Source organism: Ixodes scapularis, unplaced genomic scaffold, assembly GCF_016920785.2.
Source record: "Ixodes scapularis isolate PalLabHiFi unplaced genomic scaffold, ASM1692078v2 PGA_scaffold4__175_contigs__length_147842914, whole genome shotgun sequence".
NCBI classification, from domain to species: domain Eukaryota; kingdom Metazoa; phylum Arthropoda; class Arachnida; order Ixodida; family Ixodidae; genus Ixodes; species Ixodes scapularis.
Genome location: NW_024609879.1, coordinates 15448999 through 15470530, shown reverse-complemented (window position 1 = coordinate 15470530; position 21532 = coordinate 15448999). Strand labels below are relative to the sequence as shown.

Below are 21532 nucleotides of genomic sequence, written 5' to 3'. Positions count from 1 at the left end.
TTGTTCAGTGTGGCCAGGAGCATTGTGGGAACTATGACTCCATTCCCAATGTTCTCCTGCAAGTTTGTAAAAAACAACAAAACAAAAGAGCAAAATTAGATTTAGAAAAATAATCATGTGTAAGACACATGCATTTTTTGGTATCAATTATTCAGTTTCAGTTATATCAGGATGCAGTGGTGGAAGTGGACTTCAGCCTTTTGTAGCATGTCCAGAAGCAAAAAAAAAGTTGCACTTTGAAACAGACAATGCAGTGCATTTTTTTGCTGCCCTGGTCTCAAGATAAGCTAAAACTTTTGGAACTTTTTGGAAATTTTGGAAATTTTCGAGATATCGCTGTATGAGTGATGTTTTGGTGTTTGTAGCATCCCTTTGCACGCTTTTGCTGCGTGTTTTGGGGAAGCCAGATTTCGGTTCAGCATCCCTTTAATGCATGATTCAGCGATATCTGCACCTCCACTGAAGAACGACGTATGTAGTGGGTTGAAATTGGAATAAAGTATTAGGTGCTTGTTACTCTTATTAGCAGTATATTATGTACAATAGTTGATTTGATAATAAAATGGATAGCTCTGGTAATGCACCTTTCTGGGGATATGGAAGAGTGTAGTTTCGAAAACTGTTGTTTGCTTTGTATGTTACCGTGTTTAAAATAAGTGCTAGGAAGCAGAAACTGCAGCCACAGGAACCCAAGGTGTGGAATGCAGAAACAGCCATGTTGACAATGGCAAGTCATGCTAAGGCACAGGCTGTTTAAGGCACAAAAAGTGAGTTTACAATTGTTCCCGGCGCATAGATCCTCCAGTATGCAAGACATGCGAATTGTTGCATTATATCAGGTCGGTCAAGTCAACCACCAACACCATAGGACTTGTTGCAACAGTGTTACAGTTGTTGCCATTGCAATATAAATCAAGAAATTTGCATCAAAAATATCTGCTTTTGCATATTCAAAATTGCGATAAATGTTGTAGGTACAACCTTGACATCGACCACAAATCCAACGTTGCAGAGCCGAAAGTCATTGTGTTTTGTGCACATGTACTCCTGGGCCCGTTTGCTCGAAGAGCTAACCGCGGTTAGCGTTGGCCAAAGTCTCTAGTAGGTACCGAAAGTACCTAGTTGTACCTACGTTGTACCTACTACGAAACTTTAATGGCTGGACATAAAACAAATCCGTCCTTTATTATTGGGCTGGAGCCTGCGCCACCTTGTGCTGAAAAAAATAAATCGTTATTTTTTTATGATACAACGTTTGCTTTATGGGAACCGTTTTCGGCTAAATCTAGTTGTAACTTGCAAGAAACGTTTGCTCAATTGAAAAGAAAAAGGATAGTTTCTTTTTTGCATCGAAATTCTTTCTTTCGAAGTGTGGAAGCGTAGACAAGACACCTAGTCAAAGTGCTTTGCAGTTTTCTGTTGTCGTGTTTTGCAAAAAGCAAGTGCGTCGACCGTCGCTTCCAAGTCTGGCAACGCCGTGTGTGCCGTGTCGCGTGCACGGCGTTTGTTTATACAACCAGTTTCGCCTCGTTGCACGCAACGCGCGTTTCTCGTTTTCGGTTATCATCTGAGTTTTCCTGTCTGTATTCTGCCCTTCGACCGACCGACCCACCGACAAACCCTCCGACCGGCCACGGACTGACTGATAAGATTTGCGGACCGATTTCCGACTTTGCTACCGGGCAGAATGTCCAACGCAAGGAATCGCCGACACAGAAGAGACCGCACGGACGCGCAGTACGCAGCGGCAATGATGAGGCGACAGCGTGTGCTGCGGGACCGCCTGAACCCCTTTGAGGATTTCGACGAGGATGGGCTGCAGCAACGGTTCCGATTTGGAAGAGCGGGCATAATGTTTCTCGCCGACACACTGCGTCCGGACTTGGAGCGCCGTACACGTCGTAGCCGCGCCCTCTCTGCGGAGCAGCAAGTGATCATCGCCTTGCAGTTCTACGCAACTGGGAACTTTCTGATCACTGCAGGCGACTACATCCGCGTGCATGTGTCAAGTGCTTCACGGGCTGTGAGGCAAGTCACCGTAGCGCTGGCTCGTCGAGCACAAGACTTCATACGGTAAGGGTCCTTTTTTTTTCCTTTTAATTGTAGTTTGCCAGCCGTATTGAAGTAAAGTAAATACACTAAAAATATATCTGAATTGCTGGTGATAGGGATGTTTTGTAGGTTGCCTTTTTATGGCAGTAATATTCTACCTACTAGTAACTAGCCCTCCCTCCCCCCCTTTTCAATAGAAAAAAAAATGATTACGGCCGTAAGCGTCCTACTTGCCCGATTGGAAAGGGCCCGGGCACGCCATTTTTCTGAGAAACCTCAGAAAGCGACCCGTTTGCACTTTTGGTAAGGACTTGCACCGAATCACAGTCACTTTATAGGTCTTGGTAACTGAACAAAAATAAAAAGGGATCCTATGAAAACATGCAAACTTCACTATTGAACAGGTGCTACTGAGGCACTTTACTGCTACCACAAACTTGAAGGGCACAGCCAAAGTCCTTAGCATTCCTCATTAAAAAGGTATTCATAAGCATTGTAGCTGTAAGTTTACTATATGTGGTTTAATTGCTGAGGGGATCAACGACGCAGATGGCCTGACGCTGCGGAGGGGGCAGCCTTGCAGCACAAGTTCTACGACATGGCCGGCTTTCCTTTGGTCGTGGGTGCTGTTGACGGTACCCATGTCCGGATCCAGGCACCCCATGTGCACGAGGAGGCGTACGTCAACCGCCATGGATACCATTCCATCAACGTACAGGTGGTCGTTGACGCCTCTTCTCGGATTCGCAACGTGGTTGCAAGGTGGCCTGGAAGCACCCACGACTCTCGGATCTTCACGGAGAGCACCTTGGCAGTCAAGCTGGCCAGTGGAGAGTACGACGGCCTGCTGCTTGGTGACAGCGGCTACTCCTGTCAACCTTGGCTGATGACGCCATTCCTGTCGCCGTCATCAGCAGCCGAGGTCGCATACAATACGGCACACACGACGACAAGAAGCATTGTTGAACGGTAAATCTAGGCCATATATTGTGAAGGGCACAGAGATATTCATGCAAGACATTTCGAGACGACTAGCTGTCTTGACGTAATATGTGCAACACGTGCATGCTCCTTACGTCTGTTGCTATTCTTTATGGCATAAAAATATTCATACAAATTTTTATATTAATCTAACGAAGCATAAGATACCGTGGTTTTATGTAAGCAAGATGAAAGTAGTATCCTGAGATTACGAATCAATACAACTTATAATAGCTGCCTAGGGTTCTGCGGTTTCAGTTTTTATTTTTCTGGAATCGGCATACTTTTTTCGGTTGTTATTGTGAGTATGAAATTTTCAGTTTTTATCGATGAATATTTTTAGTCGAAAGCTTACTGCCTTTTTCCGGTCGATATCTATTGACCAGTTACGTTTTTTTTCAAGCAGGTTTGTCGAGAATGCAGTAGATTAGGTTCATATCTGAGTTATTCGTCAAGCGGCAACACTTGCGGACATGGCAAACGTAACCTTGGTTATACATGTGCTGTGACGACAAATTCTTAATCGCAAAATTTGCAAACGTAATTCTTGGCACGCTTCTTTGTTCTTCACATGTGGAGGACTATTAAAGCTGCTTTCCTCTAACCAGATAGCACCTTGAGAGAGGCTGTTTAAACAGCTTTGGTTTTTTTCTTATGCTCCCTACAATAGGAACAGAATGACATTCCATTCCTCCCAGAACAAAAGTAAGACCAAATGGCTTGACAAACAATGAAAACGCTCCAAATCCGCCCTCTAGACGACCACAGCAAACTTGATGGACAAAGGAACGCAAATTGCATCGATGACAAACCCAAATACTTCCTAAAGTGTGCTTCCAACAGAATAGTTTGAAAGCACGGAGATAAGATAGTTGACTACTCGGTCACATGCTTCTATACTCTGTTTACTCGGTCACATGCACCTGTAATGGTCTAAAGTACTGACCATTTAGGTTTAAAATCAAACTTTCGAAACTTACCTCACCACACTTTATTGGGTTTTATCGCTTGAGACTGAAAATGCAGAAACTCAGTTATGTCTTAGGTCCCCAGGACTGGCAATAATGGGGAAAAGCACTAAACTCACCTCAGGTGCCAGTGCTACGCAAGACCCGGACAGAAGTTGATATTTTGTTAATTGGACAAAAAGAAGCATTAATGACAATGGAATTTTTTTCCTAGACACAGCAGTGGAAGTAACACTGTGCCTTGGCACTTTCATATGTCTACTTTTTGAAATGTCAGTTTCGGGCTGTTTAATGAAAACTAACTAAACGTGCTAGATATGTATGTACTCATATTGAGTGCACAAGTACAGCTAAGCTCGTGCGTGCTAAGATGCGTGTGATCCAAAAATAGCGGCACATCGGTGTAAGTCGCAAACAATTGTGTGTTGCTGACCGTCTTGACCGATTGGCCAAGAGTACATGCCTAGCATGACCTATTCTGCTCTCATCGATGGATTTAAGAGTAGTGCCAAGGCATCATTTTGGACAATGTTGAAGTTGAGCATGCAATAACAAGTTTCCACAAATAGTCTCTAGACACCATCTTACACGTCATTCATGACTGATGATGAGTCGCTGCAATCTCAAATGTTCAGGCAAATCTTGCTTGGGATTCCGTTGTGAAAGCGCCATAAGACCCTCTACCAAAACTTTGGCTGCATGCGTCCAGGAGCTTCCACTTGAGTCAGAAATGGCGGTGCGTGGACCACTAACTAATAGGAACACTAGCGGCACAATCAAAGGGTAGGAGTACTTGGATAAGGCGTTATATCAAGTGCTTTACGTTTTACATCTCCCAGACTTACAAGACGGATTCTTATTGATCAATGACAAAAGTAGATGGGTTGCGCTACCACGAACATCTATTCCTGGAGAGTGGAAGGGAAAAGGCTCAACAAGACAAGAGTCTGGCTCTCTTTCTCTTTTCACTCTGTCTCACAAGTAACATGTAGAATGAAATTTTGATGGTACTGTATTTGTTGCAGTATAAAGCTTGGTTACAAGTTAATTCTTACAGCGTTGGCAGCAATCAGGTAGCAAAAAATTCTAACATATTGGCCTGTGCATATGCAGGTGTTTGGTTGGAAGCATATCCACGAAACCCTTTGAGGATAGCGCTTGAATAAAGCTGCACTTTGCTTGTTGCTTTCTATAAAATACATTGCACAGGCTAACCTCAGGTGACCCCGGATGTGAACGCAGTGTAAAAATAATTCGGAAGGAAAATAAAATGGTATGCATAATGCCCAGCTTTCGATATCCTGGAGCAATGGGCTGGAGCTTGGGCTGGAAAAATTAGGAGGTGTGATATCGGGCACGGCAGCCAATTTGCGATTCGAATTCAGCTGTAAATTTGTCCTTGTTGCGTGTCATCCTCTTGAGTATTTGCGTTCCACGCTGTTGTCCGATTTTGCTATTGGGTTTCTGGGAAGGAATAACATGTGGTTTTGATCCATGCGCTCTGTACAGGACAATCGGCCAACTCAAGCGGAGGTTCCATTGCCTTCACGCTGAGCTCCGAATGGCTCCAGAACGGTGCTGCGACATCATTGTCGCGTGCTGTGCCCTCCACAACCTGGCCAAGAGGTACCCCTGCAGGACACCCGTGGCCGCCATCCCCGCTGAGGTTCCCGTTGAGCCCGTAGCAGCCAACCGTGCTGAGAGCAACGAGGCCCGAGACTTTATTGTCAACCATTTCTTCGGCTAAGTGTAAGTGTCTGGATAGGTATCTTCTGGCTGTCCATTTCTAATGCAAGATGCTTTGTTATGATCGTGGCTATTGCTTTCACCTTTTGTTTATCAGGCTTTGCAGATAATTATAAGAAAATTATGTCAGACAGTTGTCTAACTAGATCAAATAATTGCTTGAAATAATATTTATTGTTTTGCTACTTAAACATCAATTGTATTTTTGGAAACTGCAACAGTTAGGGGCTCAACCGTGCTGCACAGTTAGCAAGAAGCCAACAGCTTTGAGATATTGATTAATTTTATTTTAAGCTTTTTTTGTATGATCTAACTGGATGTAAGATTATCATAAGTTCTACCCAAAATAACCCATAAAGGAGTGTGACACATGTGACAATGCTGAAAGTGTGTTATCAACATGACAATGACATTCCAGCAATGCATATATCACTCTTGCACAGATCAATTCGGGTAGTGCTTGCAGATATCCCACATAGAGTTTCGAAATTTGGATGATAGAAATGTAAAGAATGATTGATGGACATCCCCTTATACCTGTTGCTTCCATAGCAGTATGTGTAAATTGCAGCATGAGCGACGAAATAAGTAATGAAAAAAAATTTTCTTACTTCCCGCATTATTGTTACAAAGCTCGAAATGTGTCATTTGAGGCACTTATAATTAGCTCGTTGGAAAGAGTGTGCTCGAAAAAAATCCCTGCCGAAGCTATTGGTCAAACGGGAGTGCAGTGCAATGTCCAACACTCCTGCAATCGCACGCTGCAGCTCAACTGCTTGTTACTGCTTTGGTCTCCTCCCCATCAACTCCTGCACTCTCGCAGAGCTACAAGCATAGGCACACACGGGCTCTCTTAAACTAATAGATTTTGAATTTGATTTCCGGAGTTCATAACAATGCACTTTTCAAACTTCTAACTAATGACACGAGGGATGCTTCTTCAAATTTGTGCACTTCTTCGCACTCTCTGGAGCTCTCTTTTTATACTGTCATTATTTTTTGTAATACATTTCCCACACCGACGGATGCTTTATGGGAAGTGCTGAAGTCAGCCCTATAACAGACTATGTGTGCACAGTTTATAATGAGGCAACTGAAGAAGACAGTTATTTTCCCATTCAATATCTACAAACCGATACTATTTAATGGGTACAGGAGCATGAATAGGAGAGTATAGTGAAACAATGTTCATTTGATACCAATTTCAAAGCTATCAGTACAAATTATATATACTACCCCATAGAATGTTCATTTTTCACTGCATACTCATGGTTACTAGCTCATAGGATTTACATAGTGTACGCTTCTGAGTGTTGAGTCATAACACCTTTCACAGGTTTTTCCAACCTGCAAAGCTTTTCTCTTATTTTTCACAAACCTCCTAGGGTTAGTTCATATTTTCTTCATCCTGGCTGGCATGATAACATCATTTGCAAAACATTTATTTTTAGTAGGGCATTGTCCAGAGAGGAGCTTTATTGTACATACTACACTCTCATTAATTCAAACTCCAGAAAGTCACATATTTTAGTTGGATATATATGATACTAGAGAACATTATGATTTGTTACATGGATAGCGATATATACAAAGCAGATTTTGGCCAGTTTCCTCTACATAGCACAATAGCTTGCTTATAGTTAATGCATAACTATAAGCAAGTACAGGCATAACACATTTGTGAAAGAACTGTGACTAAGTTTATTCATCCGGCAAAAAAGTCGTCAATTGTGGACTGTTTAGTCAGCACATGAGATCTCAAAACAAAATTTCCAATGCCAGCCAACGCAAGCAGCTCTTTACGGGACTTTTCCTTTGCAGACAGAAACTTCCGGAGCTGAGCGATGTGCTCAAAGGCCTCTGCGGCTGTGACAGTTCGTAGTGGGTCATCCATTTCTTCATCGTCATCTTCACTGTCACTGCTGCACTGTGCTGGCATTACTTTCCGTACTATGTCCTCTAATGAGTCATCATGACAAACACACACATCGTCGTCAAGACTAATATAGTTCGCCTGCACGGCGTTCACATTACGTGTTTCAAGGCCAGAAATCATGATGCCAGTGAGCTGTGCCTCGTCCTCGTTGTCGTCTTGGTCATCATTGCTAGTCTTGAAGCACATAATTTGAACGCCGTTTTCCGTTCATGTGTGCCGTTTTCGCTAATTCATAGTTTTTTGTTCTCGCGGCCCCGTTGACTGCGCTTCTTTCCGAGCACTGGTGCACTGCGGAGAAGCAACACTCGCAAAAGCAAGCTCCGCAGGTATTGCTTCTCTGCGGTGCACCGGTGCTCGGAAAGAAGCGCACTCAACAGGGCCGCGAGAGCAAAAAACTATGAATTAAGCGAAAACGCCATTCGAATTAAGTGGCTTATAAATACATAAAAAAGCTTAGCGGGACAACCAAAATTTTTAAACCTGTTTGAATTAACTGGAAGTACGAAATATCCGAGTTCGAATTATCGCGAGCCTACGTACAAGCAGCAAGTAGATTTCAGCTCCAAAAAACTGTTGTGTTGGATAACAGTGTATTTTTTTCTCGGTTGTATATCTATTCCGTGCGGACAAGTGATCACTTTGTGTTTTTATGTATGTGTGTTATTTCCCACCCCTCCTACAATAATGCCCTCGAGGCGATGAAGGTACTCTTTAAATAAAATAAATAAATAAATAAATAAATAAATAAATACTTAAAGAACAAGGTAAGTGGTGACGATTCAAAGTAATAAGAGTTGAAGACCCGGGGCCCCAAAAGGTGACACACGCAACAAAATGATGTAGTGTTGTGTTTGATCCCTTTTTCTGTTCCTGAGTTTCGGGATATTCTTAGTATGAACTTTTTCGTACATAAGCAGCACACAGTCCATAGGTCGCAGGAGCATATCCAGGCAGAAAAAGCCTTTATCTTAAAAGCAGAAGGAATATTTGCAGATGCAAGTCAGAAAGTGTCTGTGGTCCACTCATCGATGACTCGAACATTTTCTTAAAACACAGAAACTCGACCTTGGTCTTCTGCCGGGAGGCTAATCGTCTTGGCGACCTCCTCTCTTGAGCTGTGACGGGGAGCCGCGTTATGAAAGGGAAACATGTGAAGGGATATAGGAAAGAAGGAATTATACATCTGCCTTTGAGCTTAACCCATATTTTTATTTTAGGTATCCATGTAAATTATGTGCCACCTTTGGGGCGTCGAAAGCCTGGGTGCCATACTGCCAGTATGATATTCTGTTGCTTACTTAACCACAGCGTAAAATATTGCGATCAGAACAACCACGCTGGTCTAGTGTAGGGATAGTCAACGACATGGAAAAGATTGTGTGCAAGCTTCCCTTGTAGATAGCATGCATAAAATAAATGAAGTGTCAAACATACCATGTTTGCACGATTCTAACGTGGCCCCGATACTTACATGCAGGCAATTTTAGCTCCCAGATATCGAAAAATTTAATTGCTGCCGATTCTACCGCGCAGGTAAAGTAATGCACTTTGAACACCCATAAGTGCAGCTCTTAGGCGCTCGTTTCCGGCTTGAGCGGCGTCGCCGTCGCCGTCGTCGTAACCGCCGGTGCATGATGGGTAAATTTCTCTGCTAAATCTAGCGGAAAAATTTCTCCGCTAAATCTAGTGAAAAAATTTCCCCGCTAAATCTAGCGGAAAAATTTCCCCGCTAAATCTAGCGGAAAAAATTCCCCGCTAAATCTAGCAGAAAAATTTGTCCGCTAAACCTAGCGGAAAAATTTCTCTGCGGGGTCATGTGACCTGGGGGTCACGTGACCCCCCCCCCCCCCCCCGCCGAGGTCACGTGACCCCCCTCCCCCTCAGTACCCTTCCCTACTCCTCAAGAGCTGCGCTCTAATTCGGCGTTACAGAGTTGTAAACGGCCTTCACTTTTTTTTTTTCATACAACACTTCGCGAGCTCATTGGGTCGCTGGGATTGCGAGGCTACGCAGTGTCGCTCCGTGGTTATCGTTTCCCGTCAGTGTGATGACATAAAGGCGAAAGAACGCGCGATACGGATACCAAAATATCTAATGTAAACAAACGGTCACAAAGGCGATTGGGCTAGCTGCCTTGCGTTTTTCTTTTGAGTTTTGGTTTCAATTGTAAGTGCATCTAATTTTAGGCACCCATTTTGGCAAAAAAAATGTGAGCGTTATAATCGTGCAACCAAGTATGTAGGTCAGAAAAAACGCAAAATATGTATACAACACAGCGACAAACAATGCAAGTAGCTCATTACATGAGTTAATCTTGTCCTAATTGTCTTTTTATCAGTTCAATTTGCAGCTGTGCTCGGGTGGTTTCAAGTCTAATGAGTTCTCTTTGCTCCCTGAGCACTTCCTCCCCTATAGCATAGAAACTCCGTGCAGCATCTGCTGCAGCGAGGGTTGCGTTTGCAGCCTGTATGGCCCCATTTGTGTACTTTCTCTCAAGGAGTATATTCTCATGCTCCAGATCCTGCTGTCGCTCGGCCCTTCTCTGGTACTGCTGTGCAGCCTCACGGGTCCAGCGCTGGTTGTGCTGCACAACAGGAGAGGCCAGTGTTCTCTGTGCTGCGTCGTCTTCAACTGTACTGCTGCCAGATGACGAGGGTGGCGGCGTCGTCACCCTTCCCGTGCAGCTGCTGTAGTGACACGCATGACCAGGAAATTGTTTGAGGTTAAAGGGATACTACAACAAAATTTCGGGTTTCATTTTTTGGTCTATATGTGTTCGAAGGAGCAGTATCACATCGAACACAACAATATCTTGTTAAAAAAGTCACAAAAAGGAATTTTAAAACGAATTAAGCGATTGGCAAAGAGCACCAGGTGGATGTCGCTAACGCCTCGTTTGTAATGCCAGTCTAAGAACCTTGACAGCTAGTGACGGTAACTGTCTCGCCTCCGGCTACCACAATAGAAGAGGGGAAGGAGGAACTCTCCTCTTCCAAAGAATCCTTTCTGTATGTCCCAGAAGTTGCTATTGTCCCCCTGCAAGATTATAAAAGATTAACCCTTCACTCAAAATTCGTACAAAAGCAGCCGCTTTGGTGGCTGGAACGACTAGGCCATCCTCTCGACGTCAGCCTCGTCGCAGCTTTGCTCGTCCCGAGACGAACTACGTCACGATTGCGTTGGGTGTCACATGCTCTCCGCTGGCTGTTCTCCGAGCGCTTGTCAGGGTGGGCCGTTTGTAACGAAAACTATAGCCACCAGGTTCAAAATACAAACGTGCGATTGTCATTTAGGGATACAGTGGATCATATTCAACCTATTTTTGAACACGACGGGTATATTTTTAATTTCGTTGAGGTATCCCTTTAACGCATAAGCCTTTACAACGATTATCAGCAAACTTAAAAACCCAGGTCACTGACTGGCTGTGGATGGCAGCCCGAGGTACAATATTGTCCTGCATAAAGTTAATGCTCGGGACGTGTTCCGAGCATGCGCAGTGAGAAAAATGGCAGCTCACAGAGGGCTATTGTTGGGCAGGAGTGAACTTGTAAATTTCAGCATAACTTAGCAAACTGCAAGGGCTACAGCTCCAGAGAGCTGCTCAGAGCATTGAAGCAAAGGATTGTGACTAGACACCATACTCGTGCACGTACGTCCTCCGTGACATGATTCTCTCCGTCCTCTATCTCTCCAAGTGATGCATGAGGGCTGCAGTGCATGACATTTTTGACGTCACCCTGGATCAGGGTACATATATGTGTGGGAGAACTGAGTGCAACGTGCGGCAACCTTAATCCAGATGTGACAGTAACACTTGTCATAATTTTACCACATATGTTGGTGGTACAACAGACTGGAGTGCCTAACCCCGCAACTTTGTTTCATTGGCGGTTGGTAGAGTCGCCACATAGACATTTGTACAAGATTTAAAACAAGTAGATGTGGCACACTCACACCAGCCGTCATATGTGATTATTGTGTACCCAAGCACTGTCCGGCTAACTGGGACATTGATACTTTTTCAGATTTTGTTGGCACAGATCAGCATCGAATAAGTCATTGGTGCATTCTCAACTTAATCTCATAAGCGTTACCAAAAAAGAATGGATTTTTGCTACGTTAGCAGGCATGTACGAAGATCATGCAAAAACATTTCCACTGACAGTGGAAAAATTTGGGTATTGAGTGACCTGACTTTGAAGAAAATAGGTGATCTCAACTTGAGAGAAAGACTACCATAGCTTTGTTGATTATGATGTAAATATTTCTTTGTAATTTTGTGGTACAAATAGTTTCAAACTGTGAGTTTTACTGCATTTACCCTAATAAATGGTTTCATTGGCACTTTTTCAGCAGTGCAGAAATGGCTAAATATGTGAAGGTGGTGTCCTTGTGCTGTGTTCTGTTCTCTACTGGACAGGTTTTGACTCGTGCTCCTAATATTGTCGTTTTGCTTCATGAAGTTGGTCTCTATGTAAGGGCACGCAGCAGTAGTGTTATGCAACTGACATGTCTACTTTGAGATGGAAAACCAATATATTCTTTTATGACAATCCAAACTGTTCCCTATGCTCATCAATGTTTTCTAGGAGCATGCCAACAATTGGTGACTTTTGATATGCCTTGTGTCTGTGCTCAGTTTCATACCTATCATCAGTGACAGCAGAACATCCCTATCATCAGTTTCATAACTATCATCTTGTGGAAGTACTCATAATGTGACGAGCAGAACAGAAAAAGAATGCACCTTCAGCGCGTGCTCATTCTCTTCTGCTGCTTGTGCATCCTTGTGCTGTCAGGGCTAGTAAGCTGTAACTGGGTGCAGAGCTTCCACTGTACTATCGCCTCCATTGTCACAGTCTACATACAGTGTGCAACGATATCAAACTTGTAGGCGTAAGGGTGGGCCATTCAATTAGCACAAGTAAGGTGATTGACGAAGCCACGTGCTCATACCTACAACTTTAGTATTGTAATGTATAAAGTATCAACAGGAGCATAGCATACACAGCATGGCCTATAAAGTGTTACCTACTTTTCGGTGTCACCGATGATGACGTCAATCCCACAGATCGTCGGGGAATCGTCCCCGATCACATTTAAAACAGTCTCGACAAGTGGTGTCAGCTGATGGGGGTTGGGACCAGCACCTATGAATTGAAGTACACTTATTTTGTTTTCTAGGATGTAAGCACAATTAAAGGTGGGGGAGGGGAGACAGGGTGTTCATTATTCAACATAGTATCAATGTGCGAATGAACAGAAAACGCGTAAACATGTAATTGCCAATAATGATAAGATTGTTTTCTTACCTTCGTTTTTTTTTTCACCCTCAGGTTCCTATTATCCGGTCTCGGGTAATATGTGATGTTGGACAATTTATTTCTTTTTTTTTTTTGTTTGACAGCAAACTCACTGTTGCCAGCTACCGGCTAGCCTGGCCCACTCTGTGCCTGAATCGGTTGCGTCGGAAGTGTTTGAAACGTGGAGGGGCGACGGGGCCTCTGAGCTTAACCCCGCCCCCTTTTGCAGCATTGTTTACCGCAGCTGTCTGAAATTTCAAGGGGGGGGGGGGGGGGGGGGAAGGGGAAGGGGGTCTGAAGCCCCCCTGCCCTTGTTCCCACGCTACTTGCCTACATACATTTTTCTTCTGTGTTTAGTTGAGCAATAGTGTCTACATTGTTTACAGTGCTAAAGACAATGTTTTTGGCAAGCAAAATTTGGACATTAATTTTGAGAAATTACGCAGGCCCACTGCATGGAACAGGATCCAAGGTGCTTTGGGGCTATTTCTGTGTTAGTGCCACTGTGTTGAAACTTGTGCGAGTAAGAGCTAATTAATCTTTGGGCTTGCCCTCTCATGATATTGAGCGAGATGTTAGTTGTCGCGCATTGAATGGGGTCTTCGGTTGAGATATTTGCCCCAAAAATTTGAGGGGCTAATATATCACTCTCTAATAAATTTGTACAGTGCACCCAAAGTTTCCAATAAAGATTTTACAAATATCGCCCTTTTTTCTGTTTTTGTAGCGCAAATATTGGAACTTACCTGTCCGTTGGTCATGTTCTTTGTACAATCTGTACAAAGTTCGGCACTTTTTAAGTAATTTTCTCCATGCTTCTTGAAGCTGTTTCACTGAACGCGGAACTTGGTGGCGGCGGGTCATGGAATTGGCGACTTGGTCCCAGGCGCGTCTTTTGGTTTTAGTAGTCACGGTAGGGCCGAATTTTCCCAGGATTTGGTATTTTCGAGCCTCAACTTCCCGGACTAATTCCAATTTTTCATCTAGGGTCCAATTCTTTTGACGCAGCGGCGCGGTCCCCTTTGAGGTAGTCGCTCGGTTCATTTTCGTTTGCAGAAGGAGCATGATCGTCTGCTACCTTGGTTTGTTTATCTACACAATTGCAACATTATTCCTGCTAACCGTAAAATATTTTTTCAGAAGCAACGCGAAATAACAAACAAGTGCATTTCCAACAACTTCAGTATTGTTTATTTCTCGGTTCTACAACTTTCGCAGACGGCACAACGGAGTTGATTCGGAAAAACTGCATGTACCGGCTTTCTTGGAGGGCGAGTGAATTGAACGATCGGCAGGTCACTGGTCTTTTATGGACAACGTAGCATTTCACTAAACCCAGAGAAAGTTCTGCTACTCATCACTGCTAAAATCCATTGGACCGTTGAGCCTCTGTCCGCCGTTTATCTGCAGAACGGTTGATGCTGCAGCTGCAGTCGCACTGTAAGCAGAATACGAGGATTTTGTACAAAATGGACACCCTGAACAGAAATTTTCCCGGCGTGACTACTTTCAATAAACCGCAATCGCTACTCAAAAGGCAACTCTCCGTAATGCTTCCTTTCAATAAACGTATTCTGATCCTGCTCCTGCTTGAAGTTAGTTTCACAGCGCTCAACATAACGTGAGTATGAGGCTGGCCTCATCACAACCCTATCGCGAAATGTTTTGGTGCTCACCGTAAAACGCTTGTCGTACTCGGCTATCGTGTTCCTTGGAACGCATCCCACATTTCGGCGCTGCGATGCATGATTCTTGCCGTGCTTCAATGAAGCCGATGCGAAGCTTCGACAGTCGGCGACTCCGGGCCACTGTACTTCTACAAATCGGTGACTCTGAGCCACTGTTTGTCGACGGGCTGCTGCCGTCGACTTCAGTCGCAGTCCCCTCGAAATGTCAGTTTCTTTAAGGCGCACGTAGGATACTTGTACACTCTTAACTTAGAACACGGAACCTAAATCATCGCTCTGAAGACAAACACCAATGCGATCGCGACCGCGGAAACTGCGTACGCCGCAGCCATTTTGTCGAACGACGCGACGGGGCAATGCGTAGCTCCCCGTATCCCTACCGAGCCAGTCACGTGACTAAAAAATCCCTCTCCTAGGTACTGCGGCTAACTTTAGCCGCGGTTAGCTGTTCGAGCAAACGGGCCCTGGTACGCTTTCTTTGCCACTGGCTCTTTCTCGATCCCCCAGCGGGTGGCCTCAGTGTCGACGGGAGTGCTCCTCTGCAGGATCAGGTCCAGGGTGGCCTTCGGCGACGTACTATCTCTCATCGTCTGCATCTGTTGAAGGAAAAAGAAGACTGCATACTAAGACCCCCCTGCAAGAGGCGAGAAAATGTCAACAATTCACATACCTTGTTCAGTACCGAGGCAGTTATTCCTCCATACCGAACTTGCCGCCAGAATATGGTTACTGCCTGGCGTCGCTTGCTCTTCTCGATCCGCTCGATTTCGTTGATGGGCACAAACATGTCGAATGGCAGTGAAGCTCGCGTTGCCCCCGTCCGTCTCACTTTCCTTCAGAAAAATAATTTTGAAACATTACAAAAAGAACTGGAAAATGGGTGTCCCTCATATATGAATATGTGGAACGTCAACTTCTGTCCCTGATGGGCAATGTCTTTCACAATGAGGCAACAAGCACTGCCACAGTCAAATTTTGTTGGATAACTCTTGCACTTATGAAGTATCGTTGATTGTTATGTAAATGTTGAAGCTAGCACAAGAGAAAGCACACTGGCCGAAGACGCGACTGCTCGGCCCAGTAGGATGCAGATGTTTAAAAAAACCCAAGTGTGTTATAAATTGTAAAATTGCTCATCATAGTCCATGTTGTCTTATGCCTCAGGAAACATAGCTATTGTAAGCTAGTTCTGTTGATGAGATATTTAATAACGGGAAAAAGCATTTAACTTGCCTTAAGAATGTGTAAGACTGCTCGTCTTCAGATGCCGAATCTGTGTCCTCGTCGTTCATCTTAGGTATAGACCTGAGGACGACCGCTTTTGGGTTCAGTCTCAGGATCTCCTGGAAAAGGGCCCTGTCGTCGGGGTTGTAGTCATGGGCTACATGGTTGGGCTCATCAGGAAGACGCCTGCTTGGCATCCCGGGCTTACTTAAGTCCAGCTTGTGCTCAGGGACCATGTCTTCCTGCAGTGGAGACAGTCACATTTGCACCGCACTTGCTTTAAAAAGCCCCACAAGTGAAAAAGAGGTTTGGTCTGACAAAACAGTGCTGAGAATCCGAAGTAATTTCTTGCACCTGGCTGCCTCTGAATTTCTAGTGCAGTCACAAACATTTTTTTTTTCAGATAGAGCAGCACAACCCCTAAGCAGTGTTGTACATGCTCCACAAAAAAAAAAAAAAAGGAATGAAAGTTTACTTTCTAATTTTTGGAACGTGTTCCCGTTACAAGTTTCTTATGTGAAAAAGGAACTCGCTTCCGTTACAGTTAAAAAAATGGTATGCATCATTACACATATGCTACATTTGTATTTTGCTGATTACCATATTGAGTTAGACCAAGTAAATTTTTTTTTAATCCATCCCATCAAATGGCAAAATACGAATTTGAATGCAGTGAGGGAAGGGCACCAGGAGAAGACACGCGAAAGCAGGGTTTCATTTGTTGATTTATTCACCATTAAAAATCTCGGCTTTTTACCATCTTTTGTGGTGGTCAATCAGACGAGCCAAATGTACTGTTACCCAGCTGTTACCCAGCGGCAGTGCGTCTTCCACGCGCTTCTTTAGAAGAGGGTGACGGTCGCCACGTTCCCCGCTGAAGTAGTCTATGAGGTCCTGGAACTCTCGTAGGGTGCTGCGAGCCATGGTGGTGCTAGAGAATAGCGAAAGAAAAAGATTATTACTCGACCTGGCGCTATACGCTGCCTAGAGAGCCGGGAAATATATATTCCAGGCACTCCACAAGAAAATACATGGTCTGATTGTTTGAACCAGGGTCGAAAGCGCTTCAAAGGTCCGGGCTCTCCACTTCGATGAGTCGGGCCAGCTGCAGTGCGTCTTCCATGCGCTTCTTTCGAAGAAGGTGACGGTCGCCGTGCTCCCCGCTGAAGTAGTCGTCTATGAGGTCCTGGAACTCTCGTAGAGTGCTGTGAGCTATGGTGGTGCTGGAGAATAGTGAAAGAAAAAGATTATTACTCGACCTGGGGCTATACGCTGCCTAGAGAGCCGGGAAATATATATTCCGGGCGCTCCACAAGAAAACACATGGTCTGATTGTTTTGAACCAGGGTCGAAAGCGCTTCAAAGGTTCGGGCTCTCGACTTCGATGAGTAGGGACAGCTGCAGTGCGTTTTCCACGCGCTTCTTTCGAAGAGGGTGACGATCGCCGCGTTCCCCGCTGAAGTAGTCGTCTATGAGGTCCTGGAACTCTTTTAGGGTGCTGCGAGCCTTGGTGGTGCTGGAGAATAGCGGAAGAAAAAGATTATTACTCTACCTGGGGCTATACGCTGCCTAGAGAGCCGGAAAATATATATTCCGGGCGCTCCACAAGAAAACACATGGTCCAATTGTTTTGAACCAGGGTCGAAAGCGCTTTAAAGTTGATCGGACAGGTATTGAAAAGCAATAAAATAGCAGAAAAAAACTGTCAACAAGAATTAGATTATGCAGTCCATAAAGAAGTAGGAATAACCAGATGGATCTTATTATTCCTAAACTAACATTTGGTCAGAAAAAAAAATACTCATTACACTCTATGCCAAAAAACTTTCTTTGGAGATGACATAAAAAAAGAGAAATATGGTCTCACCTGAATCTGAAATCTGCGCTGTTTCCGGAAAGATATTGATGCCATGCCACGATGCGCAGCTCCTTTTATGTATGACCAGGGGCCTTACTCCTTAACTTCGAGGTCACGCTATTGTTCAGGTCTTGAAGAACATCGAGGCCAACATTTTAGACAAAACCTCGAGACTGGCGAGAAGGAAGGACAAAGCAACACGAGGTCTTGTGTTGTGTTGAAGAACTTATCGAGGTCATATAGTGTAAGAATGAAATGGCCGACCGGGAAAGGAGGCCAACACAATACGTCTCAAAGGTAGCTGACTAAACTTTATTGACACGCTTGGTTAAACACGGCCCTCCCACAAGACTTTCGCCGACCGCATGCTACGTACGGCACCCACCACAACACTACACTGCTACGCCCACCACACTACGAACAAAGGGGGAAAAAAACGTAATGCTCCATACAATGGCAGTGTGAAGAAGAATCTCGCATGGCTGAAAAAAGACTCGAGACTTTAGTAGTAGATTGGAGCTTTGTGGCGCAACAGCAACTACTATACTTCGTTCCAGCTTGAGTCCAGACGCAGCATATGCTATGAGCTAAAGGGACCAATAAAACAGCGTCAAAAGTGCAAGTCACTGGGCTTCTTCTGCTTATGATTGGTTTAGCGACGATTGAACACTCACAGAAAAATGGCGAACAGAGTGACTGTGTGCCTTTGACGCTGTCTGATTGGTCCCATCAGCTCGTAGTATCGGCTGCGTCTGTACTTAAGCTGAAATTAAGTATAAGGCTATGATGCGCCAAGAAATAATCTTTGATTGAAGCTTCGTGATTTTATTTGCCCTCTTATTATCTATATGCTCCAGGATTGTAATGTCTGGGAGCATTTGACAGGATGCTACAATACAATTCTGCAATAGAAGAAAAACATAATTTCTTTATTGTCATGGATTCAGAATTGGGTTTTGCTTTCTGGTTACAACACACTCATACAAACAAAAAGATTCCTTTCATGCGAGGGGTGTCCATTAAGTATTTGGGCTGATTTTAGTACCAAAAAATAGTGAGAAATTATGTGAAAGTAGGTTCTTTTACTATTTTTCGACATAGTGCTCTGCCACTGTGACACATTTTTCCCGTCCGACTATGAGCTTCATAATAGACCGATATCACCAAGCGTCCGATGCATGCGTGAAGCCGCTATTACTTTCATCCACAAGAGGCAGTAAAAGAGACGGTTCGTGCCGTCTCGTGCTCTGCACATGCAGAGCTCCAATGAGATTGTTGCAAATGCAGAAACTGAAGTTGCCTTGGTGCATTGCGGCAGTGTAACCAAATTGGATGGTGAAATTGGTCTATTCCGGCTACAAAACCATTAGAAATTGAAGAAATCAAAATCAAACAAAGACTTACACATAACTGCAACTGTGCCAAGAGACACTGAAAAGGAAAAAGAGATTTAACCTAAAAAAGTTACAAATATGACATAATAAATTTTGCGCAAGAAAATATTGTTTTGCACATTATTTACGGCACTCGACTTGTTATAGTTTACAGCTTTTAAACGTGCGCGCCAAAAGTGGAACATAACGTCACCACATGTTCCTACCTAGGGCAGCGCTCCTCTTGGCTATCTCTCCTCTCCTAACCTAACCTAACCTAACCTAACCTAACCTAACCTAACCTAACCCGTCCCCCCCCCCTGGTTATGGCCCTGTCCTAGCCAATCAACAATATGTGCCAAGATGTAGCACATGCTATTCCGCCAATCCGTCGAAGGCTAGTGGTTGCACATATTTATGGGCCGCCTAGAAAGAAAAAATATATATCTGGTCCAGCGGATAGTAACATCCGATCCACAATCCGCCAGTTGACTACGGATATACACTGATGTTCTGCAGATAATTAGTGGATATGCAGGACTCTGCTAATAACCATATGCTTGTTGTGCATTAGCTTTTTCACTAATTCAGTATGCCGAGGTAATTTCAAGGACACCTTTCAGACAAGGATCTTAGGTGTCAGTAAAGACTATTCTAAAAAGCTTAGTGAGGAGAGGGGACAGTTTCCGTCGTAGCCAAGCTCAGTGTTTCAGAAAACTGTATCTTCGATCAGTACGAATTGGAGAGATAGATATACAACAACACGAGTAATACCCAGTTACACGGGCACCCTTAACTGCAGTTACGGCAAACTATGGTTACGGGCGCTAACTGCAGTTACCGGTAACCGCGGTGCGCGTGTGTTACACGGAAGTCCTCTTCTCAGTCAGCCTATGTGGACGATCACGTGGTTGCCGTCCAGGCGAAGATATACTCATGATTTATGCGACTGAACTTTAAAAAGAAAACATTAGTTTCAAAAGTTGATTCAAGTTATAATCAGTTTGTGGTTATTTAAGACAGTTCGTGGTCAAATATGTTCGTTTAGCTGTTCAGCTTTCGGTAAAATACAAACACTGGTAGTGATCGACTGCTTTAAATTGGTTAGCCGACACGACAGCCGAAACAATCCATCGCTTCCGGCTTCCGGTTTGCTCAGGTAGGGTAGCTCAGGTTGACCATTGACCGGCTTTGTTTCTGTCGCTTTGGTCTCACGTGCTTCGTATCTTCGTCGGAGCCACGTTGCTGTGTATTGTATTCCCCTCCGTCAGTGAGGTTTGCATCTGCACGCCGTAACGTGGAATGGCGTTGAGCACTCTCAACAATCCTGTGCTGGACGATGAGGACGAATGCAACTTCTGGTCGATGTTCGCCGCTCATCAAGCCGTGCTTCAACGGCGACGTATGCTGGAGCAAAGTGTACTCGCCGAGATCGACGAACTGCTCTCTGAGCAGAAACGCGCTGAGAGACGGCGCAACCGGCTTGTGCTAGCGGCTGCGCGACTCTGCTCCCGCGAGCGGCATGTGTGGGCGTATCCCCGTGCCAGGTCTTGGTACGAGACAACGCTCCCGTACTTTCCTGAGAGCACGTTTAGGGAGAACTTCCGCCTAGACCGCAGCACCTTCCGGTACGTAGTAAGCGTATGCGAGTGTATGAGACGAAACAACACCAACATGCGTCAAGCTATCCCTCTGGAGAAGCGTGTGGCTATTGCCTTGTATCGCCTGGCGACCTCGGCAGAAGACAGAACTGTCGCAAATCTTTTCGGCGTCAGCCGGTCATCCGTCAACATAATTTTCAGAGAATTTTGTGAAGTTCTGGTGCAGCGCATTGAACCACGGTTCGTCAAGTTCCCTCGACCCAATGACTAGGCTGAACACCTGCGCCAATTTGCAGCAGTTGCAGGCTTCCCTCAAGGGGTGGGCGCCTTGGACGGCTGCCACCTCGAGGTGTGCCCTCCGAAGGATCATGCCTCAGACTATTATAATTATAAGGGGTGGTATTCCACCATTCTTTTGGCCGTAGCCGACCACGCATACAGGTTCCTGTACACAAACGTTGGATCACCTGGGAGGAATCATGACTCAGCTGTATTCCAGCGCTCACGGCTTCCGGGCGTCCTGGCTGGCGATCTGTTTCAGTCAGAAGCCGAAACCTTTGAAGGGATCTCTGTTGGCCCTGTCCTTCTCGCAGATCAGGCTTTCCCTCTGCAGTGCCACATGATGAAACCCTTCCCGCAGCCTGGTAGTGCTGGGTCCCCCACACAGGCTTTTAACTACCGTCTCTCCAGTGCCAGGAGAGTCGTAGAGAACGCATTTGGTCGGCTCAAGGCGCGGTTTCGAATCCTTCACAAGGGACTGGAATCGGACATCGAGAGTGTGAACACCATTGTTCGCGCG

The 21532-nt window shown here is 44.8% G+C and overlaps 3 protein-coding genes across 3 annotated transcripts; 2 read left to right on the top strand and 1 right to left on the bottom strand.

Annotated features, from left to right (window-relative positions):
- Nucleotides 1-912: 912 nt before the first annotated feature.
- On the bottom strand, nt 913-16098 carry LOC115309171. Its single transcript, XM_040217852.3, has 4 exons — nt 15911-16098; nt 15348-15510; nt 15137-15273; nt 913-1060 (listed from the first exon to the last, which is right to left on the bottom strand). The coding sequence occupies exons 1-4, from the start codon at nt 16096-16098 to the stop codon at nt 913-915; spliced, it is 636 nt and encodes a 211-aa protein (XP_040073786.1).
- LOC115316134 (putative nuclease HARBI1) lies at nt 1120-12564 on the top strand. Its single transcript, XM_040217863.3, has 4 exons — nt 1120-2073; nt 2602-3021; nt 5511-5750; nt 10202-12564. Exons 1-3 carry the CDS (start codon nt 1688-1690, stop codon nt 5746-5748), a joined length of 1044 nt encoding a protein of 347 aa, XP_040073797.1. The 5' UTR covers nt 1120-1687; the 3' UTR covers nt 5749-5750; nt 10202-12564.
- Nucleotides 16099-20434: 4336 nt separating the features above from the next.
- LOC120846168 lies at nt 20435-21004 on the top strand. Its single transcript, XM_040217853.1, has one exon. It carries the CDS (start codon nt 20435-20437, stop codon nt 21002-21004), a length of 570 nt encoding a protein of 189 aa, XP_040073787.1.
- The last annotated feature ends 528 nt before the right edge of the window (nt 21005-21532 follow it).

Coding starts and splice junctions, on each gene's coding strand:
- LOC115316134 (XM_040217863.3), top strand. CDS start 1,688: ATGTCCAACGCAAGGAATCGCCGACACAGAAGAGACCGCACGGACGCG. Junction 2,074..2,601: donor CGAGCACAAGACTTCATACG/GTAAGGGTCCTT, acceptor TCAACGACGCAG/ATGGCCTGACGCTGCGGAGG. Junction 3,022..5,510: donor ACAAGAAGCATTGTTGAACG/GTAAATCTAGGC, acceptor CGCTCTGTACAG/GACAATCGGCCAACTCAAGC.
- LOC115309171 (XM_040217852.3), bottom strand. CDS start 16,098: ATGCCAAGCAGGCGTCTTCCTGATGAGCCCAACCATGTAGCCCATGAC. Junction 15,274..15,347: donor CTGCCTCGGTACTGAACAAG/GTATGTGAATTG, acceptor TTCCTTCAACAG/ATGCAGACGATGAGAGATAG. Junction 1,061..15,136: donor AAGAAAGCGTACCAGGGCCC/GTTTGCTCGAAC, acceptor TAGCTCTTCGAG/CAAACGGGCCCAGGAGTACA.
- LOC120846168 (XM_040217853.1), top strand. CDS start 20,435: ATGGCGTTGAGCACTCTCAACAATCCTGTGCTGGACGATGAGGACGAA.